Source organism: Trifolium pratense, linkage group LG7 (genome assembly GCF_020283565.1).
Source record: "Trifolium pratense cultivar HEN17-A07 linkage group LG7, ARS_RC_1.1, whole genome shotgun sequence".
Classification (NCBI taxonomy): domain Eukaryota; kingdom Viridiplantae; phylum Streptophyta; class Magnoliopsida; order Fabales; family Fabaceae; genus Trifolium; species Trifolium pratense.
In genome coordinates this window covers 55,880,401-55,901,563 of record NC_060065.1, presented here as the reverse complement: position 1 = coordinate 55,901,563, position 21,163 = coordinate 55,880,401, and the positions used below count along the sequence as shown (strand labels likewise).

General features: G+C 32.1%; 4 protein-coding genes across 4 annotated transcripts; 3 read left to right on the top strand and 1 right to left on the bottom strand.

Annotated features, from left to right (window-relative positions):
* Nucleotides 1–990: 990 nt before the first annotated feature.
* Nucleotides 991–2,312, top strand: LOC123894075 (LRR receptor-like serine/threonine-protein kinase FLS2). The gene has a single exon (XM_045943953.1). It carries the CDS (start codon nt 993–995, stop codon nt 2,250–2,252), a length of 1,260 nt encoding a protein of 419 aa, XP_045799909.1. The 5' UTR covers nt 991–992; the 3' UTR covers nt 2,253–2,312.
* A 952-nt stretch (nt 2,313–3,264) lies between these two features.
* On the top strand, nt 3,265–5,382 carry LOC123894074 (B-box zinc finger protein 25-like). Its single transcript, XM_045943952.1, has 3 exons — nt 3,265–3,695; nt 4,376–4,678; nt 4,914–5,382. The coding sequence occupies exons 1-3, from the start codon at nt 3,513–3,515 to the stop codon at nt 5,160–5,162; spliced, it is 735 nt and encodes a 244-aa protein (XP_045799908.1). The 5' UTR covers nt 3,265–3,512; the 3' UTR covers nt 5,163–5,382.
* Nucleotides 5,383–9,201: 3,819 nt separating this feature from the next.
* On the top strand, nt 9,202–13,128 carry LOC123894072. The gene is made up of 6 exons (XM_045943950.1): nt 9,202–9,347; nt 9,424–9,677; nt 10,218–10,426; nt 11,822–11,932; nt 12,302–12,346; nt 12,771–13,128. The coding sequence occupies exons 1-6, from the start codon at nt 9,245–9,247 to the stop codon at nt 12,928–12,930; spliced, it is 882 nt and encodes a 293-aa protein (XP_045799906.1). The 5' UTR covers nt 9,202–9,244; the 3' UTR covers nt 12,931–13,128.
* A 524-nt stretch (nt 13,129–13,652) lies between these two features.
* Nucleotides 13,653–16,969, bottom strand: LOC123894073 (fructokinase-2-like). Its single transcript, XM_045943951.1, has 3 exons — nt 16,245–16,969; nt 14,323–14,655; nt 13,653–14,233 (listed from the first exon to the last, which is right to left on the bottom strand). The coding sequence occupies exons 1-3, from the start codon at nt 16,656–16,658 to the stop codon at nt 14,105–14,107; spliced, it is 876 nt and encodes a 291-aa protein (XP_045799907.1). The 5' UTR covers nt 16,659–16,969; the 3' UTR covers nt 13,653–14,104.
* Between the last annotated feature and the right edge of the window lie 4,194 nt (nt 16,970–21,163).

The following is a 21,163-nucleotide window of genomic DNA, read 5'->3' as shown; positions in this document are numbered from 1 at the left end:
GTTGAAGTTGGGGGTTAGGTTGTGCATGGTTATTGCATTCTTTGACTTCAAAACAACATTTGCTTGTAGAAAAATGGTGACGGTATGTGGTTTTATATTTCTAAGAAAATTATTAATTGCAATGTTTCTTCAAAATGAACCACTAAAACCACTAAAGCTAATGATTCATGTCTAGGTACATTATTTCTAACACTAAAATTTTCATTCACAAAATAGATCTTAGATTCGAATTCGGGTAACCACTCAATTATTTATCAAGCCGTGGATCTTAAATTCGGTAAGGATCAATGAATAAATCAGCCATTCAGAAAATAACAAAGTGAAAACATTTTTTGAATAAATAAAAATGTAATTTTCAATATAAAACTAGGAATATCCATATATATAAAAAATTGTGAAGATAAACACTTATTTTTGTAGGAAGAATTTACATATAACCTAGCAACTACTAAATGGACATTTTGTACCTTAAAAAAGTTGTCAAAAGATACTTTTATAACTTACTAATAAAGTTGATAGTCTTCTTTTCCTTTTGTGTCCAATGAACACCAATTGCATTTTAAAATAGGAACCCACATATTTATTTCATTATTTCATCTTCATTTTAAACAAAGTGTTAATTAAAGTTAAGATTAGGTTTTCTTTTTGTTGTGCACATGTTAATAGCATTATTATATGACTTCATTTGAAAAACATTTGTTTGTAAAAAAATAATCATGCCACTTTTTATTTCCAAGAAAACCAATTCAATGCAAAGAATCTTCAAAATGAATCACACTATAATACCAAAAAACCAAGCTTAGTAGGTTCAATCTTTAAGATTTTGTACTTATAGGTAGCTCAAATTCTTGGCATGTCTTCAAGACATAAAAGTTACATATACAAAACAATTATTTTTCTAATCATATGCCATAATAAGGATCTTATAAAAAAGCATTTGGAAATAATTCATATCACAAATTAAAACCAAAACAAATTAGTCCTCAAACATAATGGCTAAAAAAACACCTACAAAATTCTCATTATTTTCATCATCACCTCTTTATTCTCTTTTAACTATAACAATAACTTTATCTCTTATACCTTCTCAAATCCATTCATCAACTCATGAAAATGACATTCATTCTCTTCAAGAAATAAAAAATGCTATTGATCCTAATTCAGTTTCTTCATCTTCTTATATCAATAGTTGGGATTTCACAGTTGACCCTTGTCATAGTACTGGTCCACAATTTCTAGGAATATTATGTGACTTACCCTTAGATAACTCTTCTAGTAGAGTCACAGCTATTGATCTTGATGGTATTGGTTATGAAGGTTTCTTAACACCAGCTATTGGAAATTTAACCGAGTTAACGATACTTAATCTCAATAGTAATAAGTTTAGAGGACCTATACCAGAAACTATAGGGAAATTAAGGAAACTTACTAGACTTAGCTTATCAGAAAACTTTTTCACTGGTGGAATTCCACAAGAAATTAGTCAACTTAAGAAACTTCAATATCTTGATCTTTCCGCGAATCGGCTTTCAGGCACTATACCTACTGATATGACAGGTTTAAGAAGCTTAACTTATTTAAGCTTATCAAACAATAATTTTTCAGGTAGAATCCAAAATCTAACTGGATTATGGCAATTGAATACATTAGATATTAGTTTCAATGAGTTTTTCGGTGATATACCGAATCTTCCTGTGAGTTTACAAAACATCTATTTCAGCCATAATATTTTTTCAGGACATATAACACCTCTTAAGGATCTTATACATTTAAGATGGTTAGATATAAGTGATAATAGATTATCAGGTGTTATAAGATGGGACACTATGTCCTTAAAAGGGGTTATTCATTTTAATGTTTCATTTAACAGATTTACATCAATTGATTTTGTTAACAATGCCGGACAAGGACACCGACTTCACTTGCTTGAGGCACAAGGTAACAATTTGAAGGGTCATTTGCCTGTGAATTTGGTGAGTTTTACAAACTTGACTGTAATAAATTTATCAAACAATCAATATCATGGTACTATTCCAAAGGAATATGGAACAAAACTAAGGACAATATCATGGAGAAGATTGTATTTGGATCATAACTTTCTTACTGGAAATCTTCCATTGGAGTTTACTCATACATCAACTTATGTTAAAGGTAGTGTTGCAAATAATTGTCTCAAGTGTCCTACAAATGTTGTTCTATGTCATGGAGGACAAAGACCATCAACAGAATGTATGAGGCAACATGAGATATGAAATTTTCTTCATAAGAAATCAATTTATGAAAATCAATCAACTATACAATAAGAAAGTCAAGTGTTTGTTTATTTCAATCAATGTTGTGTAATTCCAAAGTATCTCAAAATGATGTATCTCAGCAAGTGTAGCTTGCATGTAATTTAATGATGTCAATGATTAACCTTTTTTTTTACTCATGTGTCAATAATTAACTTTAAAAATTAAATATTAAGCAATATTAAGTCAATAAACTTATGTTCATTGTCTGCTGTTGCAAAACAACATGGTTTACCGCGATAAGAAATCACACCCATTTATTTTAAATTGGACGGTTCAGATTATATATAATAAAACTAAGTAAAAACAATTTCGATCGTCAATTTAAATCGGATGGTCCTGATCTGTCACAGCGCCTACCGTAACCGAGGAAAATCCATTTCCATTAAGTTTGATAGTGATTGATACCATCCAACCATTTGAAAAGCAGTAGTGGACAGCCGACATGTTGTTAAAGATCAAATGGTTAGAAAATTCATCTTTAAGATGAATAAGTGAGATAGTCGGGTTTCGAACTCCAACTCCCTACATGTATAATGCAATGTCCAACCAACTGAACTAAACTCATGGAACGGAGAGAATCTAATTCTAATTTTGAGTATTAACTTTAGAGATCGCATGAAATACATGAATCTAACTTATTGTTTAAGTTCGGTCACATGTTGACATAATGTCACATTATGTGACCAAATTGTGAAATTCATTTCCCTAATTAAGTTTGACATTAATTTGATTGATACCGTCCAACCGTTTGGAAAGCAGCTGTGGACAGCCGACATGTTGTTAAAGATCAAATGGTATCCAATCCACAAACTAAGTACATTGGCCACACAAACATGTTTATTTTGTCCTAAGACATCATAGCCACACACAAACTCATGGTAAAGTAAACACTATGTCCCCACTAACTCGTGTTCTTTTCATTACCGTTCTCTTCAAACCTTACCACATTCACACACTCTTTTCACACCTTATATTATTAATTTATTATTATATTAATATTATTTTTCTCTTGGTTCTCATTATCTCAATAAATAATACAACTTGCCATAACCATAATACAATACAAATATCACCTTTGCCCATTTTTGGCTTAACACTTTGACTGATAAAAGGTATCAAATATCAATACTCACTACTTAAGTTGAGATATATTGTTCTTAGTGTGAATTTTCCTACAAAAGTTCTTAGAAGAGATTAAGAGAAAGTTAAACAACAAAAATGAAAATTCAGTGTGATGTTTGTGAGAAAGCTCCAGCAACAATGATTTGTTGTGCTGATGAAGCAGCTTTGTGTGCTAAATGTGACATTGAAGTTCATGCTGCTAATAAGCTTGCAAGCAAGCATCAAAGGCTTCATCTTCAATCTCTCTCTAGCAAGCTTCCTAGATGTGACATATGCCAAGTAATTAATTACTACCTTAATTTGTCTCTTCTTTTTTATTTTTAACATCTCATAAAATTAATCATGTTTCAATAAAGTTAATTCTAGATTTCTAGTTATAAATATGATATTCAGATTGGGGTTCGGTGCAGTCAAAATAAATTGACTGCAGTGTAGTCGGCCACGTGTAGACCGTCTGATCAATAGTATGTAATTTCAAGTAGTATGTATGTGTTAGGGATAATTTAGACAAATACGTTAATTAAATGTTTATCATATGATATTTGCATGAGCATATGTATGAGGGAGGTTCTTAGAAGTGCTTAAGTTATATTTGGAGCTTATTTTGAAAGTAGCTTATAGGGATAAGATACTATAATGATTTGTATAAGCTCTTTTATGGTATACTTGAGTTGATTTATTTGAACTTATCTACTGTCATACGCACTTGTGAGACTATTTGAGAGAATTTATAGAAATAGCTTATGATACTTAAGCTGTTTTTAGCTTATTTTCATAAAGCTATTCAGGATAGCTAATGAAAATATTTTATAGCATACTATATGAAAACAGTTTGACTTTGTTTTATCTTTTACTATAAAAATAACTTATATATAAGTACTTACTTGTAAGTGCTTATGCTACAAACACTTCCTATAATTGTTACTTAGTTTGTTCTTTCCTCCTTTTGTTTCAAACAGGATAAGGCAGCTTTCATATTTTGTGTTGAAGACAGAGCACTCTTCTGTGAGGATTGTGATGATTCTATTCATTTAGCCGGTAGTCTTTCTGCAAACCATCAGCGCTTCCTTGCGACCGGTATCCGAGTTGCCATGAGTTCTAGTTGCGCCAAAGACGACGACAAAACTCACATGGAGCCACCTAATACGAAGAACACAGAACAAGTTTCTCTTGAAACACCTTCTCAGCAAGTACCTGACTTTACACCCTCTTGGGGTGTTGATGACTTATTGGAGTTAGCAGATTTTGATTCCCATGACAAAGTAAGATATACATATAGTTGATTTCGTATCGATCTCAAATTTTGTTTTTAGTTTTTATATTCACTTTTCGATCCCTATAAACTATAAAACTGCGTGTGATTTTTCAGTAGTTTTATAATTTATAAGGATTACAAAATGTGTATAGAGTACAGCGACCAAAAACAAAAAAATTATAGGGACTAAAAATATATTTAATTTTATTTATTTATAATACGTTTTTTCTGAACGTTTTCAGAAGGGATCCATGCAATTTGGAGAGATGGAATGGTTCACTGAGGATGGTCTTTTTGGTGAAGAATTTACTCAAGAAGCCATGGCTGCTGCTGAAGTGCCTCAACTTCCAATGACTTATGCTAGCAACAATTTTTCATCACATAGAAACTCAAAGTCAAACATGTCTAACAAAAAGCCTAGAATTGAACTCATACATGATTATAATTATGATGATGAAGATGAGTTGTTCACTGTGCCTGATCTTGGATGAAGCATATAGTTATGTGGGAATAATATTTTGGAAATGTAATTATTTTTCTCAAATTCTTTTTAAAGAAATTGTAAAGAAAAAGTTATTGTTCCAAATTAAGATTTTGAAAAATTGTATATTCCTACTTCTCTCTGAGTACAATAATTTAAGAGTTGAAGTATGTTTATAAGTTGTGTGGAGATTAATCATATGTATACTTCACTTGTTTAGTTTTTTTTTTTTATTATTGGAAGTGTTTCGGTGTTTTGTTGGTAGACACTCCCTCCGTTCTTTTTGTACTTGTCGCTTTTATTGAAACTCCGAGGACACTTCTTTTGATGACACACAACAACATTCGTCCCCTAATCGTAGTGTACCTAATACTCCTAAGGATGCTCCTAATGTCATAATCATACCTAGTGAGGTTAGTGCAGTTTTGAGTGACAAGGTTCAACAAGATATTAACATAGTTAAGTAACTTTGGGGGGATGAAAAGGAAGATGGCATTGAAGACAATGAAAGAGGTTACACTCTTGTGACTCATAGAAAAGGTAGAAAACCCAAGCTTCAAGTAGCCAAGTCAGTTGATCATAACACTCATGATAAGAGTGTCCATAAATCTAGTTCTCAATGAAGATTTTCTAGTGGAATGTTAGAGGTCTTGGCAATCTTGATACAAAACTCTACCTCAAAAAGTTGTGTTTCACACAAACCAGATTTTGTTTTAACCTCGGAGTCTAAGACTCAATTTGAGAAGGTTCATCCTTCTTTTTCGAATAATTTAAATTTAAAAGCTATATATATATGTTGGTTTCCTTCAATGCAGTTTAGTTTGGTTTGATAGAATTAAACCTATTAAATATAACATACTCATTCCGTCCCAAAATATAAGTAAAAGTGAGTCAACAAAAGTTAATGTATTTGGACTAAATTTTAAACTAGATTACATCAACTTTTGTTGACTAGTTTTTGCTTATATTTTGAGACGGAGAGAGTATAATATAAAGTCACGGTAAAATGCCGCTTTTGAAGTAAAATATAACATATAATATAATAAAATTATCATTATAGAATATCAATAATCGATCATGTTTAAAATATATAAAATAAATTAGTGCAACGAATCATCACTGATTTTTATTTGCAAAATTGTCAAGAATGATACCTTTTCATCAATGCAGGACGCTTGTTTCAAGAATCTTTTTCTTCTTGTTAACAAATAAAACCAACACAAAATTTAGAAAGAAAAAAAAAATTCCACAAAATACATATTATACTATTAAAGTTGGTCGTTTCTTTTGAAAAACATAGAAGATTAATACTCAATAAGAAAATGTTTCTACCTTATAAATTTAAGCATCGATTAAAATTAGCAACTTCTCACTCCAATTACGCAACTCTTTAAGAACTTTAAATAGGACCCATAAGTTCACATCTTTATACTATTTCTTTACACTACTCCCTCTGTCTCAAAATATAAGAGAAAATTGGTCAAACGAAGTTTATATATTTAGTCCAAATTCTTAACCAAATACATTAACATTTTTTGACCAATTTTCCCTTATATTTTGGGACGGAGGGAGTATTTCTTTAAAACAAGTCCTATAAGTTACCTCAATTAATTTTTGAATAGTTAAGAACCGATTCTTATATACTAGGAAATGCCACGTGACCTAATAAGACAATCTAATAACACCTAAATTTTTAAAATATCATATAACCTCAAGTTATAGTATACTAGTAAATCCTTCAACCATTTATGTTTAAACAATGTTTAAACAAAGTAAATATCATCCAGCTGCATATTTGCCCCATTTAATCTAAAGGGCAGGAAATTGTAAGTTTGAAACAAATTTGGTTTTTAGTTTTTAATTCACTATTTTCATTCGCAGATGAGACTCAAATCAGATTTCATGCTGAATTTGAGAATTGGTCGGTCCAGTTACCTATGACACAGTCTTAATATAATGAAGAAAGATCTGATTTATTATGGCACTGCAATTCATTAGGCAGGCCAACTCATTGCAGCTTATTACAGTGGTGAGCATAGTGGTGGCTTTAGCCTACCGAGCGGCGAAATATTTTACTTTTGGTCTTGATTTAATGAGCAACAGACCCGGTAAAGACATTGAAATTGCGACACATTTCGCTGTTGCAATGGTGATGAGGTTGGGGTTCGCCCCAAGCAACAGACCCGATAATATGAAGTGCATGTTCGCCACCCATGGGCTACCCACTTCTTTGAAAAGTTTGGTTGGGACAGAGGTTTGTGTGGCAAATAACATTATTTCACCGTAAGATGGTAAAGGACATCCTCAATACAATAAAATTTTAATTTTATATTTTTATGTTTTATGGTGTTTATAAGGGGTTTTCTACAAAGGTGGTTAGCGATAAAGAGATAATATCTCATGGAATGGTGATAGTAGGCTATGGTCAATCTTTATATAGGGTGCCCTATTTTTTTTTTACGACGATGTTTCCCGCTTAATAGAAGATGTCGTGCATAAGATGGATAAGTTAATGGTGGCCAACGTCAATTCGTTGTTGACGATAACCTCCGCACTTCTACTAAAAACTAAACTTGATATGCTAGCAATCAACGACCTGTTGAATAGGGTCTCAATAGAGAGAGCGTCACTCGATGCAAAAACAATCAATTCCATAATAAAAAAAAAAATAGGTGCAGCAAAGGAAGATGTTTCTGAAGTGTCGAAGGATCCGGAGTACAATGAATTTCTTGCTACTCAACTTAAAAACGAAAATTTGGTGAGTGTATTTCATTTGTCATTCGCAGTATATCTTTCTAAGATTTCAAGTTTTAAAGTAATTTTTATGTTAGTTTCAAGTTTTAAAGTAATTTTTATCGGTTTGCTAATTCATGCTTTTCAAATTTTCATCAAGTTATATTTTCATTTGAATTGGAATAATCCAACCAAACTTTGTTATGTTTTCAAAATTTATGTTTTATGTTTAAACAATATGAATTTTAAAGTATGCATGATACATAACCCATTGTAACATTTGTATATTATTATAAACCATGCTGGAAATAAAGCACCGGAGCCTGACAAGAACGAAAAGGAAGTTGTCAAGAGGGAAAAGGAAGCAGAAATGAAGGGGGAGGAAATGATAAGTTTGAAACAATTTTGGTTTTTAGTTTTGTAAAATTGATCCAATCAAGTTTTTTAGTTTCTAATTTTTAAAAACTAAAAAATAGTTTTTAATTTTTAGTTTTAGTTTTAATTGAACTCATTAAGCATGTTATTAATTCATTATTTTCATTCGCAGCTAGATGAGGCTCAAATCAGATTTAATGCTGAATTTGTGAAGGTCGGTCTAGTTACATGCGACACAATTCTTAAGATAATGAAGAAAGATCTGATTTATTATGACACTGCAATTCATGAGGCAGGCCACCTCATTGTGGAATGACCAAACGACATCAGCGATTTCAATCAGTTCTGCCACAATCATTTATGAATATACTAGAATTATTTTATGGCCTCCCTTTTTAAGATGCCGCATAACTTCAGCGTAAAATTCATTATCATTAATGAATATATAGTTTGCAATAGAGAGGTCACCAACTGACAATAAGCCAACATCATGGAGTATCTTTGAGCTGACTGCATTTTGCCTTCCTAGAAATTTAACAAAAAAATAAAGGTAAGGTCTTACTCTTAAGTATACAATTTAATCTAATATAAAATGATTTCAAAAAAAGTTATTGCAAATATATCAATGTACCCTTCTTAAATTTGATGTATGTTCAAGAATTTCATCCAAAGACAAAGACGCTCCCTGCTTCAGTTTATTTAAAACACTTTCTTCCTTTGCGGTGCGTAGTCTTTAAACTCATATTAAAACTTGTTTTCTCATGATAAAATAAGTTCTAAAATTAAACCTTTGAAATTTTGAAGAGGTGGGTGTGTTATATAAAAAAGGGGGTGCAATGTTTCCCCTGGATTATTATTCAACCTGGAACTTGGGCTATATCCTGGCCCAGCCCAAACCAAAGTAGTTATCATTTTCAAAAAACAAAAAAGAGAACAGAGGAGGAGAAGAAGAAGAAGAAGAAGAAGAAGAAGAAGAAGAAGAAAATGGAAGCGATAGAATTGGATGAAGCAATGAAAGTATTGGATTCATCTTTATCACAAATCAATTGGCGTCTAAAATCTTCTTCAAAACGTCGATTACAATTAGGTTTCACTTTTTCTCTCAAATTTTTCATTTTCAAATTTCATCAATCAATTATTCACATTCAATTTATTCATTACAGATATTATTGCCCTAATTACAAGAATGAGACCAGTAGTAATGATTGATTATGGTGGAATTTTGCCTCAACTTCAACACCAACTCTCTTCACTTCTTCAACATGTTCAAAAAGAATCTCAAATTTTTGAACATTTAAGATTGATGGTTATACAAGAAATGATTTACTTGATTAATGTAACTGAAATAACTGATTTTGTTAATTCATCTTTGAGTTCTCAATTACTCTTTGTAGACCTTGAAGATGAATCCCCAAAGGTATTATACTGTGTTTGGATGAACTTATTTATTGATATAAATAGTGTAGATTGTTTGGAAGAGCTTATAGAAATGGCCTGTGACATGTCCATGAATTGTTTTTAGCTTCTTTCAGAATAGCTTATGGACCCGTTTGGATTGACTTATTTTTAAGCTAATGCAAAACATGTTTATGCAAATAAATAAGCTTGTATGTATTATTCATAAGTTTGTCAAGGTATTTTACGGAAAAAAACATCTTATGTCAAGGTATTAATATAAATGCTTATTAGTAACTAAAAAAATATAAATGCTTATTTATTTGCGTAAGCTCAAAAATAAGCTAATCCAAATGGACCCTATGAAAACAACTTATAACTTATATAAAAACAGTTTGATTGTATTTTATCTTTTGTAATAGAAGTAGGTGATTCTTAGCAGTTATATGATAAGTGTTATGCTACTAGCGCTTAATTAAGTTGTTCATCCATGACTTAATTTTTGTCTCTCTCGATTTCATGTGCTTATTCCTAATGGATGGTTTGTTGATTTGGTGTTTAGTTGATAACGGAAATAGAGAAAAGCAAATTAGCGATGCAGTTTGTGTCAATTCAGAAGATTTTTTCGACTGTTTTTTCGTCTAATGGGGAGGAAAAGTTGGTGGATGATGCTGACTCTTCTGCGCCCTGTTCTCTCTCATCTTCTACTGAGTGCATTGATCTTAGTTATTGTATGGAAAACACTGACATCTTAGTGCCAACATTGAATGGGTAATTCTTCTTCAGTAATGCATATATGTTCGTTTAAATGTGCTTTTTTTCCTTTTATGTCTTTCACATCTTAGTTGCTCTATATATAGAGAGCTCATTCTATCAATTTCACCATATTTGTTAATATGACTACTTATGAGAAATCTTTACTCTCAAACATACTCTTATTTCCCTCAACCACTGATTTCTAAGATGGTATTAGAGTATATCCAAGATCTGTTGGGCTATCCGCTATTGAGTCACTCAGATCATGCTCCAGATGTTTAGTACTGGGAGTGGAGGGGTGTGTTGAGACTTGAGAGTCCTGCATTGAATGAGATATGACTTTAAAATGTGCTTATAAGTGGGAGACATCCCTCAACTTATTAGTCAGTTTTGTAAGGTTGAGCTTTAGGTCAAACCCAATTTTTAAAATGGCCAATGTCTTTTGTTGTTGTAATGAATAGACCTTCCTTGCTTCCCCCAAAAAAAACTCATTCATCTACATTGATTTGAAAATATTATAATGCCAATATGCTTATGGAAAATTTGGTTCCACTAAATTGAACTCTCACTTTTGAGGGAAAAACAAGATACGCCAAGCAACGATGAGAAAATCAAATTATGATATTTTATACTATTGATGATTTGTTATGCATGTACGAGTAGTGCAACAATTTTGTTTTTGGTCAATGACTAGAGATTGTTTGCTTTAATATTTATTTAAAATTGAATTGTTCACATTAGAGGAGTTAGATACGCATCATCTTATCTTTTAGTTTACTATATTAACCAAATTGTTTTCACTAAATGATATAGTTGCAGATTTATAGGGTGAGAGAGTTTGTCAGCTTTGTCCCCATTTACTGCATAAGACACTCATATACTTGAATACTAATACACACACAGCTCCACTGATAATCCATTTTATGTATCTTTATAGAGTGTTCCATGTAAATCAGAGTTTGTGGAAATTAACAAGTAATGTTACATATCTAGTAGTATGTTATAGCTTATACTTTTTATCCTGCTGGGTGGGTAGTTCATCTTTGCCAAATTGCTAACTCTTTGGGGACACAATGATTTCGGTCCTCCGTTCGTACCAACCTTGTCTTGTTCTTGTAAGGAGATGGATGTTTTGATTATATTTACCCTGAAAGCCACTAAAAGTAGTTAGTAGTACTTAGTACTGTTCCCTGTTGTGGATGTTAGTATGTCATGGTCCAATCGTTAGACTTGTAAGTGCAAAGAAATTTGTATTTTAACCTAACATTTAAATCTCGCATAGGGGATCCGTATCAACTTATGCCTCCTTTATGGTTGTTCCATAGAATAGCACAGCTAATCTTCTTTGTTCCTTATTAAACATGTAACTTGTGGTGGCCTATCTCATTTTAGTGTATTTATTTGTTTCAGATGGCTTCTAGGCTATCCAGTAGTGTATCTGTTTGGCAAGGATCATATTGCTGATGCCATTTATAATCTTTCAAACAAATACCTTCATATTTTCCAAGTGTTTGTCTGCAGGTTTGTTTTCCTTAGCCTTTTGTCCATGGTTTATTTTGTGAAAATGCCATTATAGCTCTGATGCAGACAATGTATTCAATTCTCCAGCATGTAGTTTGTTCCAAAAAATAAGTATTCTCATACGTAAGAAAAACGGATAAATAAGACTAAAAAAGGGTTAAAAAGAGATAACAGGATACTGTGATATCTGCATTTAGTGTTTATGTCAATAGTAAAAGAGTTGCGATCATGCTTGATAGTTTATTCAACCAAATTCTGGATTTGAGATGATATCATTGAAATCACTAAATGTGGCATGGTCTTTAATATTATTTTCCTTGTTAAGCACTATAACACAAATTGTCTATATTATAATTTGAGCTCTTGCAGGAATAGTAATCTCAAGAAAGGAAGTCAAGTTGAAGAACTATTAAGGTGAATACTTATACTGAGTAGACTGTTTGACAATTGAAACACGAGATGTAGCTTAGTTGATATTGAGTTCCATACAGGTGGACTTTAGTTGTATTGTACGGCTTTGAAACCCCACTTGAAAAGCCCTATGACCTATCCTTATGGGTGGACTTTAGTTGATATTGAGTTCCATATGGGTGACTTGGAGATTTCATCCCCCCTCCTCCTCCCCCAAAGGAAAACTTTGGTAATTGATATTTCTGAAATATTGGTATAATTTATCAATGATATGATTAAGCTGCCTACAAAAAGTGGGCTATAATAGTTTTACTGTCAACAAACTTACAATTAAAATGTTGAGGGATATATAAGAAAAACTAACTACTTATACAAAGGTTATTCAGTCAATGAGCATATTGATGATATTCTAAACATGTTTGAACAGTTTTTCAGTGCCTTATGATTTAAGCACAAGAGGGAGTAAAGAACAATGGGCAGAAGCTTTTGCAGCTCAAATGCAGGCAAAATGGGAAAGATGTCCAAATGTTTGGAAGTCTTTAAAGATGGAGGTTAGTGAATGTCATCCTCAAGCTATCGTGTTATAGTTGTCCCCGGCATCTATAGGCATAACAGAATTTGATTCCCAAAAGTATATTAGGTGCTTCAAAAAATAGTATGTACTTAAATAAACGGAAACGTTTATCGCAGAATAACTTCCATTTGTTGTAAAATATCAAATGTTGCTACTTCCCGCATTGGACCATTTATAAAGGGTAACCATTATATGGAGTTTTGAACCAAAAGAATTTGTCTTGTCTGCTATGTTGTTTAAGAAAGTGCATTCAATGATTACATAAAGCAATTTGGTAAACTTGATAAAAATAGCTACTCCAAGCAAACGTTGGGTAAAAGATAGATTGATTTCAAATTTCAATACATTCATAAAAACTTCATCAAACACTACATGCCTTGATAATTGGCACCAATAACATCCAGATGTTCAATCAAGTAAAGCGTCACAGGCTTTTCTTCTATCGTAAGTAATGTGGCAAGTTTTTTCTTTCTTTTTTCGACTAGTTCCTTCTATCATAAGTAGTGGAAATGACCGACTTAACGAGTTCATTGCAAATGGTGAGTCATTACTCATATCGTTTATTTCTTGTGCTAATGTTTTTGAATAGGTAAAATCAACTTGTTGGGAACCTAATTTATTTTCTTTTTCATTAGGAAGCATCAACATGAATTAAAGGAATAATAAACCATACAGGTACTCGAAGCATGGAAAAAATTAAAGGAATAATTAGACATGCTCAAACTAACATAGATATATTACGAATTAAGAAGCATCAACACTCCTTAATCAAATTTTCATTCAATAGCTCATATCAAAATTCAAGAAACATTATTTCGCCAAACTCAGCATATGTTTTTGCTGTCAATTCAGAAAATAAAGGGAAGAAACAAAGAAAATTAGAGACAAATTCCCTCTTAGATTGAGTAAAAGCAACACCAACGAAAAGGTGAAACAAAGAAAACAAAATATGTTAAAGAAATCTATGCATTGAGCAGGTTGAGTACATCCTCCTCCTTAGGAAGAGCAGGAATTGCTCCCTTTTTAGTAGTTGTGATTGCTCCACATGCATTTGCAAACTTAAGTACTGCTCTTAACCTTGGTTTATCCTGCAATTAGTTTGTGAAAATAAATCAATTATAAATTAAGATAACATTAAAAAAATATACAAACAAAATCAGTTAAACTTGTATTTCCATTGGAGTAGGCTAAGCACTCACTTCTAGTATGGACTGATCATCAACAATCTTGGCCAATAGAGCACCAACAAAGGAATCACCGGCACCGGTTGTATCAACTGTATTGACATGGAATGCTTCTACTGTTCCATGGAAATTCTGGCAAAAGTGGAGAAAAAATCATTAGTTCTAACTAATCAACCCTCTATAACAACACTACAGCATCAGGAGTAGGATATAGATTTTACCTTGGTGTAGTATCTTGCGCCATGTTCACCAAGAGTGACAAGGAGCAACTTCAAATTGGGGTGCCACAATGTCAAAGCAGTCTCATCATCAATTTTGTCACTTCCAGTCAAGAACTCCAGCTCATTATCACTAACCTTGATCAAATCAGCCTTTTCCCATATACTCAGTATTTGCTTGCGAGCTTCATCGGCTGAGGGCCACAATGGTAGACGGAGGTTTGGATCATAGGATAAAAGGCAACCAGCCTCTTTGGCCACTTCCAGTGCCTTCAAGTGTGCTGATCTGCATGGCTCAACGATCAAGCTTATTGATCCATAATGGAAAACTTTTGCCTGACAAATTAAGTTTCAATTAGTCACCTGCCCCATTGATCATAACTCAAATAGTAAATCACACAATTCAACTACAACGAGGCAATCATTTTAACAATGCTTGAATTTTTGGACAAATTATGGTCAAAATAGTGTAGGCTGCCAAATTGTGTTAAAAAAAATGTAGGCCACCAAATAATGTATTTAGTGAAAACAGTATATTATTTATTAACTGTGCATGCACCGTGTCCACAAGTTCTAGCTTAACTGACAAAAAATACTCTAGGTTAACTAGCAAAAAATGCTGAAATTATTAATCTAGATGCCATGACCGGGTTCGAACCCATGCTCCTTCACTTATGCGTCTGAATTTATAATGAATTTATAATATACAGTAGATAGTTTCATGGGGTGGACACTGATTATTTAATTTAGTGGTAACCCAAAAAAGAAACTTTGTATTTAACGTACATTAATAATGTTAAAGGAGTATATTTCAATTTCTTAGAAATCATCGATCACACAGAGTCAATAATTTAAAAAGGATTCGTATAATAAAATAGTTTAACTTAAATATAACTTGTGAAAAAAGAAAAGAGAATATAATGTATGATTGCACTAAAGCATTAGTCAATTATTATAACGCGGCGTGAAACACCACGCGAATTTGTTTGTAATTGAAATATTTAATTTAAATACTTTTTTTATACGGAATTTTAAATACTTATGTAGCATCAAACAAATAAGAACAAGTAGCTGTTTTTAAATTGTTGAAAAAGAAAAAGGATTAGACGGCACGCAATGAAATGAAATATATATAATTGCTCTCTTTGGCGCGTGGAAAAGCACCGATAAAACCTACCAATGCTATGTATCCTATATTGTTGTTGGATCCTAAGGAAACAAACAATAGATAAATAAAAACCGGATAGATCAAATCAAACAAGGAGGATTCATCATCATCGTAGTCCAATTTACTCTCATGTGTAATGGTTGGGAGCTATCATGTATCAAGGGACACGTGAAGCAAAAATTCACACTCAACTTAACTCATCATCAGTGTGTTAGAATCACAGTGATTTATTATCATTTTTAAAATGCATGAGTACTCCATTTGAGGGAGAGTACCAAGATCAGGTACATACTGGTACCAATATCTGGATATACACCCGTATACCAATTTATGCTCGTACACATACATTAGTTTTCTAAAATACGCCTATAAGGGTATATCATCAAACATACATTTGAAAGGTGATAGAAACTACTACTATTAACACCAAACAACAACCGCACCCACCCACCCACCCACCAACCAACCAAAACAAAATGAAGAACATCGGATTTGACAAAATTTTAAAGTCTCCTCTCCTAGTCCTAGATCTATCTAACAAAGGACCCACACCGACGCTGACGTGTCAATGTCCTTTCCCTCAATCTCAAACCCCACGTGTTCTTTCTCGCGCGTGCAACTCAAAACACACAAACACCAAAATCACACCACTCATTAGAACTCGTCACAAACAAGACACAAAAACAAAACATCTAAAAATTTCCATAAAAAAACAAAACAAAAGAGAGAAAACAAAAAAGTGAAAACAACAACTTACAGATCTGATGAGTTCAAGGTTAAGTTCTTCAGGTTTAAGAAGCATGTCAGCACTAGGATTTCTATAAAACATAAACTCACGCTCTCCATCAGCGCGTAGAGTAACAAAAGCCAAAGCAGTTCTTGCACCTTCATCGAAAGTTATCCCTTCATCTTTAACACCGTTTTCTTTCAAGATCCCAGCGAGCATGTGACCGAATTCATCGTCTCCAAGTTTACCGACGAAAGCTGAATTACCACCGAGTCTCGTGATGGCGATTGCAACGTTTGCCGGTGCACCTCCGGGAGCTTTCAGAAAGCCTGGTGCTTCGGCGAGTGATACGCCGGAAGCTGTTGGAACGAAGTCGATTAGCATCTCGCCGAAGCTTACGATTAGACCTTTGCCTGTTGTTGGGATGTCATTGCTTGAAGCCATTGTTGAATGTGTTGAAGTTTGAAAAGTGAATGGGGATTGGTGAGAAAAACAGAGAGAAAGAGAGTGTGTGTTTTGGGAGAGAGATATAAGAATGGGGTTGGTGGTAATTTATTTATATAGAAAAGGGTTGGGACTTGGGAGAGAGAAAGACTATAATTAAGGGATTAATTCAATAATAAAATGGATTATTTTGTTGATAAACATATAAAAATGGATTCTTTTCAAAAATAAATATATAAAATGGATTTGATTCTTTGTAACCCAAAAAAAAAAAAAATGGATTTGATTCTGCCAAAATAAGGAAAGAATTCATTTTGGTCTTATCAAAAAAATATTCATATTCATCTTGGATTTTGGATAATAATGTTTGGTCTTGTGATGACTTGATAAATAAGTTTTTTTTTTTTTATAAACCATCTGGTTGTTAGGAGAAAGAAGTCCTAGTAGTTCAAAGTTCGACTGCGAAATAAGTAAAGTCTGGCTAAGAAATTGTTCCACCCAGGAATCGAACCCGAATTCTCTCGAAATTCGTCATTTTTGGTGAAACTCATTAACCACTTGAGCCCAATGACTTGGTTATTCGATAAATCAGTTTTTATTTATGTACAACAAAAGTTTTTTTTTACTAAATTGATAAAGGAGTTATTGTAATTACCATAAGAAATTATAATTTATAATTGTGATATATAAAAACTAGTATACAATAACAAAGGGATTTTATTTTTTACATAAACAAACAAGGTTATCTAAAAAAAAATATTTTTTGTCAAATAGTTTAGCGGTTATAAATTTTACTTTTAAAATAAATAAATTGAGTATTCAAAATTCTTAACACGGCTCCGGCATATACTAGTATAGCGCAATGTCATATATTTTGATATTTCTTGTGTGTTAGTCGGGATATGTTTTGTGTGTTAGCGCGCCTTTTTTTATGCAAAAAAAAATAATAAATAAATAAAAGAGCTAGAAACATATCTAGTTTTTTTTTTGTCAAATTTGTCTTGATAAAGGAGTTACCTTTCTTAGAAAACAATTTTGATTTGTGTCTTTGTTTAATGGGTAGACTCAAAGAGAATGGAATTTTTAGACTTTTTCGGTGACTTGATAAAGAAGCTATTTGCAACCTTTCTAAAAATAAATTTTTTAAAAAAACTTAATAATGTAAATAGATTCACAAAAAAATGACTTTGTTTTGTATTTTTTTTAATTTGATAAAGGAGATATTTTCATTTTATTTTTTATCATGAGTCATGACTAATGAATTGATCGAATATCTCTCTAAATAATTTTTTAAAGATAGTATTAAGGTAGAAAATTGTGTGATACAATTTCTGCCCTTAACAACACTCTCTCTCCCTTTTTAAAAATAAAACACATTCTCTCACATTTTTAATGGAGGGTTAAGATCACACATGAAAAATATAACGAGCGACCGTTCCTTAAAAAAAAAATCACATTTGAGAAAAAATAATGAGCGGCCTAGGTCAGATCCTTTAAATGTTCGGGCCCCACGGGCTGGGCTGGGCCAGACGACCCCTTTGACCGCTCTAGCGATCATCGCCTCAAAAAAAGCTAAGCTTTAAGATGATACTCACTTTGTTTTATCATTGGACAAAGGAGTAATTTTTATTTTATTTTTTATTCCTGAATTTGTATTTATAGGATTTTTTTACGGATATTTATAGGACTTTTAAATACTGATTTATGTCTTGTAGGGAAAAAAATAGTGATTTTTTTTATTATTGAAGAGTCAAATTGTCATATAATAAGTTGTTGAAATTTGGAATTTTGGCGAATTGCCGTCGGTTTTGCTAGGGGTATGGACCATGGATTTGGACTGTTTTTATATTTAAATATTTAAACTCACTTTTATATACTTTTTAGGATGAGAGTGATTGGTTCCATTTGGATTTGTAGTAAATCAAATATAAATTAGTTGTCCACTAGCATGATTGCTGACTAGGCATGATTTAGAAGGAATGAAAAAATAATATGGGGTTTTCTTCTCTTTATTCTTTTTATTATTGAAATTTAACAAGAAAAACTCAAATTAAATCGGAGATGGAGCCTAATTTTTCTAGATTTCGTTTTGAAATGAATTCCAAAACTCAATTTGGAAAATTGGAATGGACAATTTTTTTTTATAAACAAAATGACAATTAACACTAGAAATTACACACACTATAAATTATACAAAGTATGAAAATTATAGATTTGAATTCAAGTACAAATGTTCAATCTAATAATATGGATATTTATCGGTTAGAGTTGGATCTTATATATAAATGAATAGGTTTGTTTTGTCAAAGAATAGTGTTGGGTAGGTTTGTTTATGTTTGGATAAGCTTATTGATTGGATTAAAAATATTTAATAAATTCTTGATTTTGTAAAAAAAAATAAAAAAATTCTTGATTAAGTTATTCGATGAAACTATGTTTGGTTAATAATCATAAGGAACCACATTTGGTTTCTTTGAAGCATCCACGAGTCATATCTCAACTGACAAAAATTGTTGAAATTAATTGGTCGAACATTATGATTAGGATTCGAACTCCGGCTCCTCCACTTGTGTGTGAGTTTATAATGAGTTTGTACTTTCGTCTATTTACCAAAAAAAAATGTTGAGATTTAATTCGTCGAACTAATGACAATTAGTTATTGGATTTTTCGGGTAGTTTTGGTATTACTACCAATATGAACACAAAGATGCAAGCTATATTTCACGATCTTGAGAAGGCTTGGAGTCATGATTACCAACATGTCAAGTGTGAATCCGATTGTCAATCGACATTAAAATTGATTAAAGAAAGAGTACATACAACCAACCCTTATGTGCCTATTGTTGATCATATCTTATTAAGAGGTTTATTAATTATCTTTAACTCTCTTATCTTTAACTTTTGTCTTTTAATCATTCATTGAAAGATGATAATAGTTGTGCAGATTGGTTAACAAAATATAAAGCAGATTTTAATAGTAACTCGATCTTTTAGAGTTATTGTCTAGCCCATCTTTCAACTTCAATTGCTTAGAGTTAGTGTTCGCCCCCTCTTTCAACTTCTCCTTTTGTAGACTCCATGAAAACTACCTTTTGTAGAGTGTAGTTTGTCTCTTTTTCTTCTTTCTCTTGTTTAGTTTTTTTTTTATGCATAAAAAAATATCTTATATAAAAGAAAGTGAATATAAAGAAAATATTTATTTTATTCTTATGTTTTTTTTATGAGTGTTATTACTAACATATTTTTATGAGTAATGTACTTCAATTTCAGTGTACTGTTTCGATTTTTATGAAAGACTAAAACTCAATAGAGAAGAGAGTGAAAAAGATCGTGAGGTGCAGTATCGAATCACCTACTTTATAAGTGAAAGGGTCTATATTATTAAAAAAAAACGCGTTAAAATTAAACCACGTATTCAACGATTCAAGTACATGTTCAATTTAAAATGTTATAAATAAATGATAAAAGACTTAGTCAAAAAAAATAATAAATGATAAAAGACTAAAATTATACCTGAAATTAAATTAAAGATATAATTTTGACATTTTTTTTAAGGGAAATGAACCATTATTGTCACTTGATAAACATGACACTTTTCCCCTAAACATGACATCCTTCTTTTTTATATATCACGTGAAAACGTGACATCAATTTTTTTTGGCAAGAACGTGACATCATTTTAAAAACTGTAAATAACTAAATATATTTAAAAAATGTCATCGTGTGTAATGAGAAAATTACTCATAAAAATATGTTAGTAATAATGGTTAATTATATACGGAAGACAAACAGACAACAAGCTACATCGTTAATTTATTTTGAATGACAAAATTAACCCTCTTAAATACCACATCTAAAAATCTAGGAGACACCACGTTGTTATACATAACTCTTTGAACTATTTTCAAAATATTCACAGCATCTGGTACTAGGAAATCTAACGTGTCAAATGCAAATGGTATAACACATGTTGATTGTCAGAACACGTTCTCTCATGTTTGGCCACTTTGCTTGAAGCAGCTTTGAGGACCGCTTTTCCTACAATAAAATCCCTAGTCGTCAGTCCCACAAGTAGGAAAACTTCAGTCAAGTCCACACATACATGTTTTCCTCCTACCCATCCCTACACCAAAACATCGGCTGACCTCAATGTAGATCTCCCCTTCAGTGGGTTAATCAAGAAGTTCACACGGGTCTCTTTCTTCACAGATACTCATGCTCGCTTAAAAGCATAAAAAAGGACATCCCGAACAAAGCCATGTGTGTATTTGAAGCCTTAAAGCTCTCGACACTGAATTGCATGCTCTCCAAATCTATCCAGACACGTCTTACGACAACACAGGGCATACCTCATCAGCATGAAATAGAGGAATCATCAAGCGACATTTGAGGATAGTGCGATATTCTACCGGGAATATTTAGATAATGGCCCATTTAGAAATTCTCCTCTTTTTGTCCCTGTGAGCTTAACTCAGTTGGTATGGATATCACATATATTTATGTAG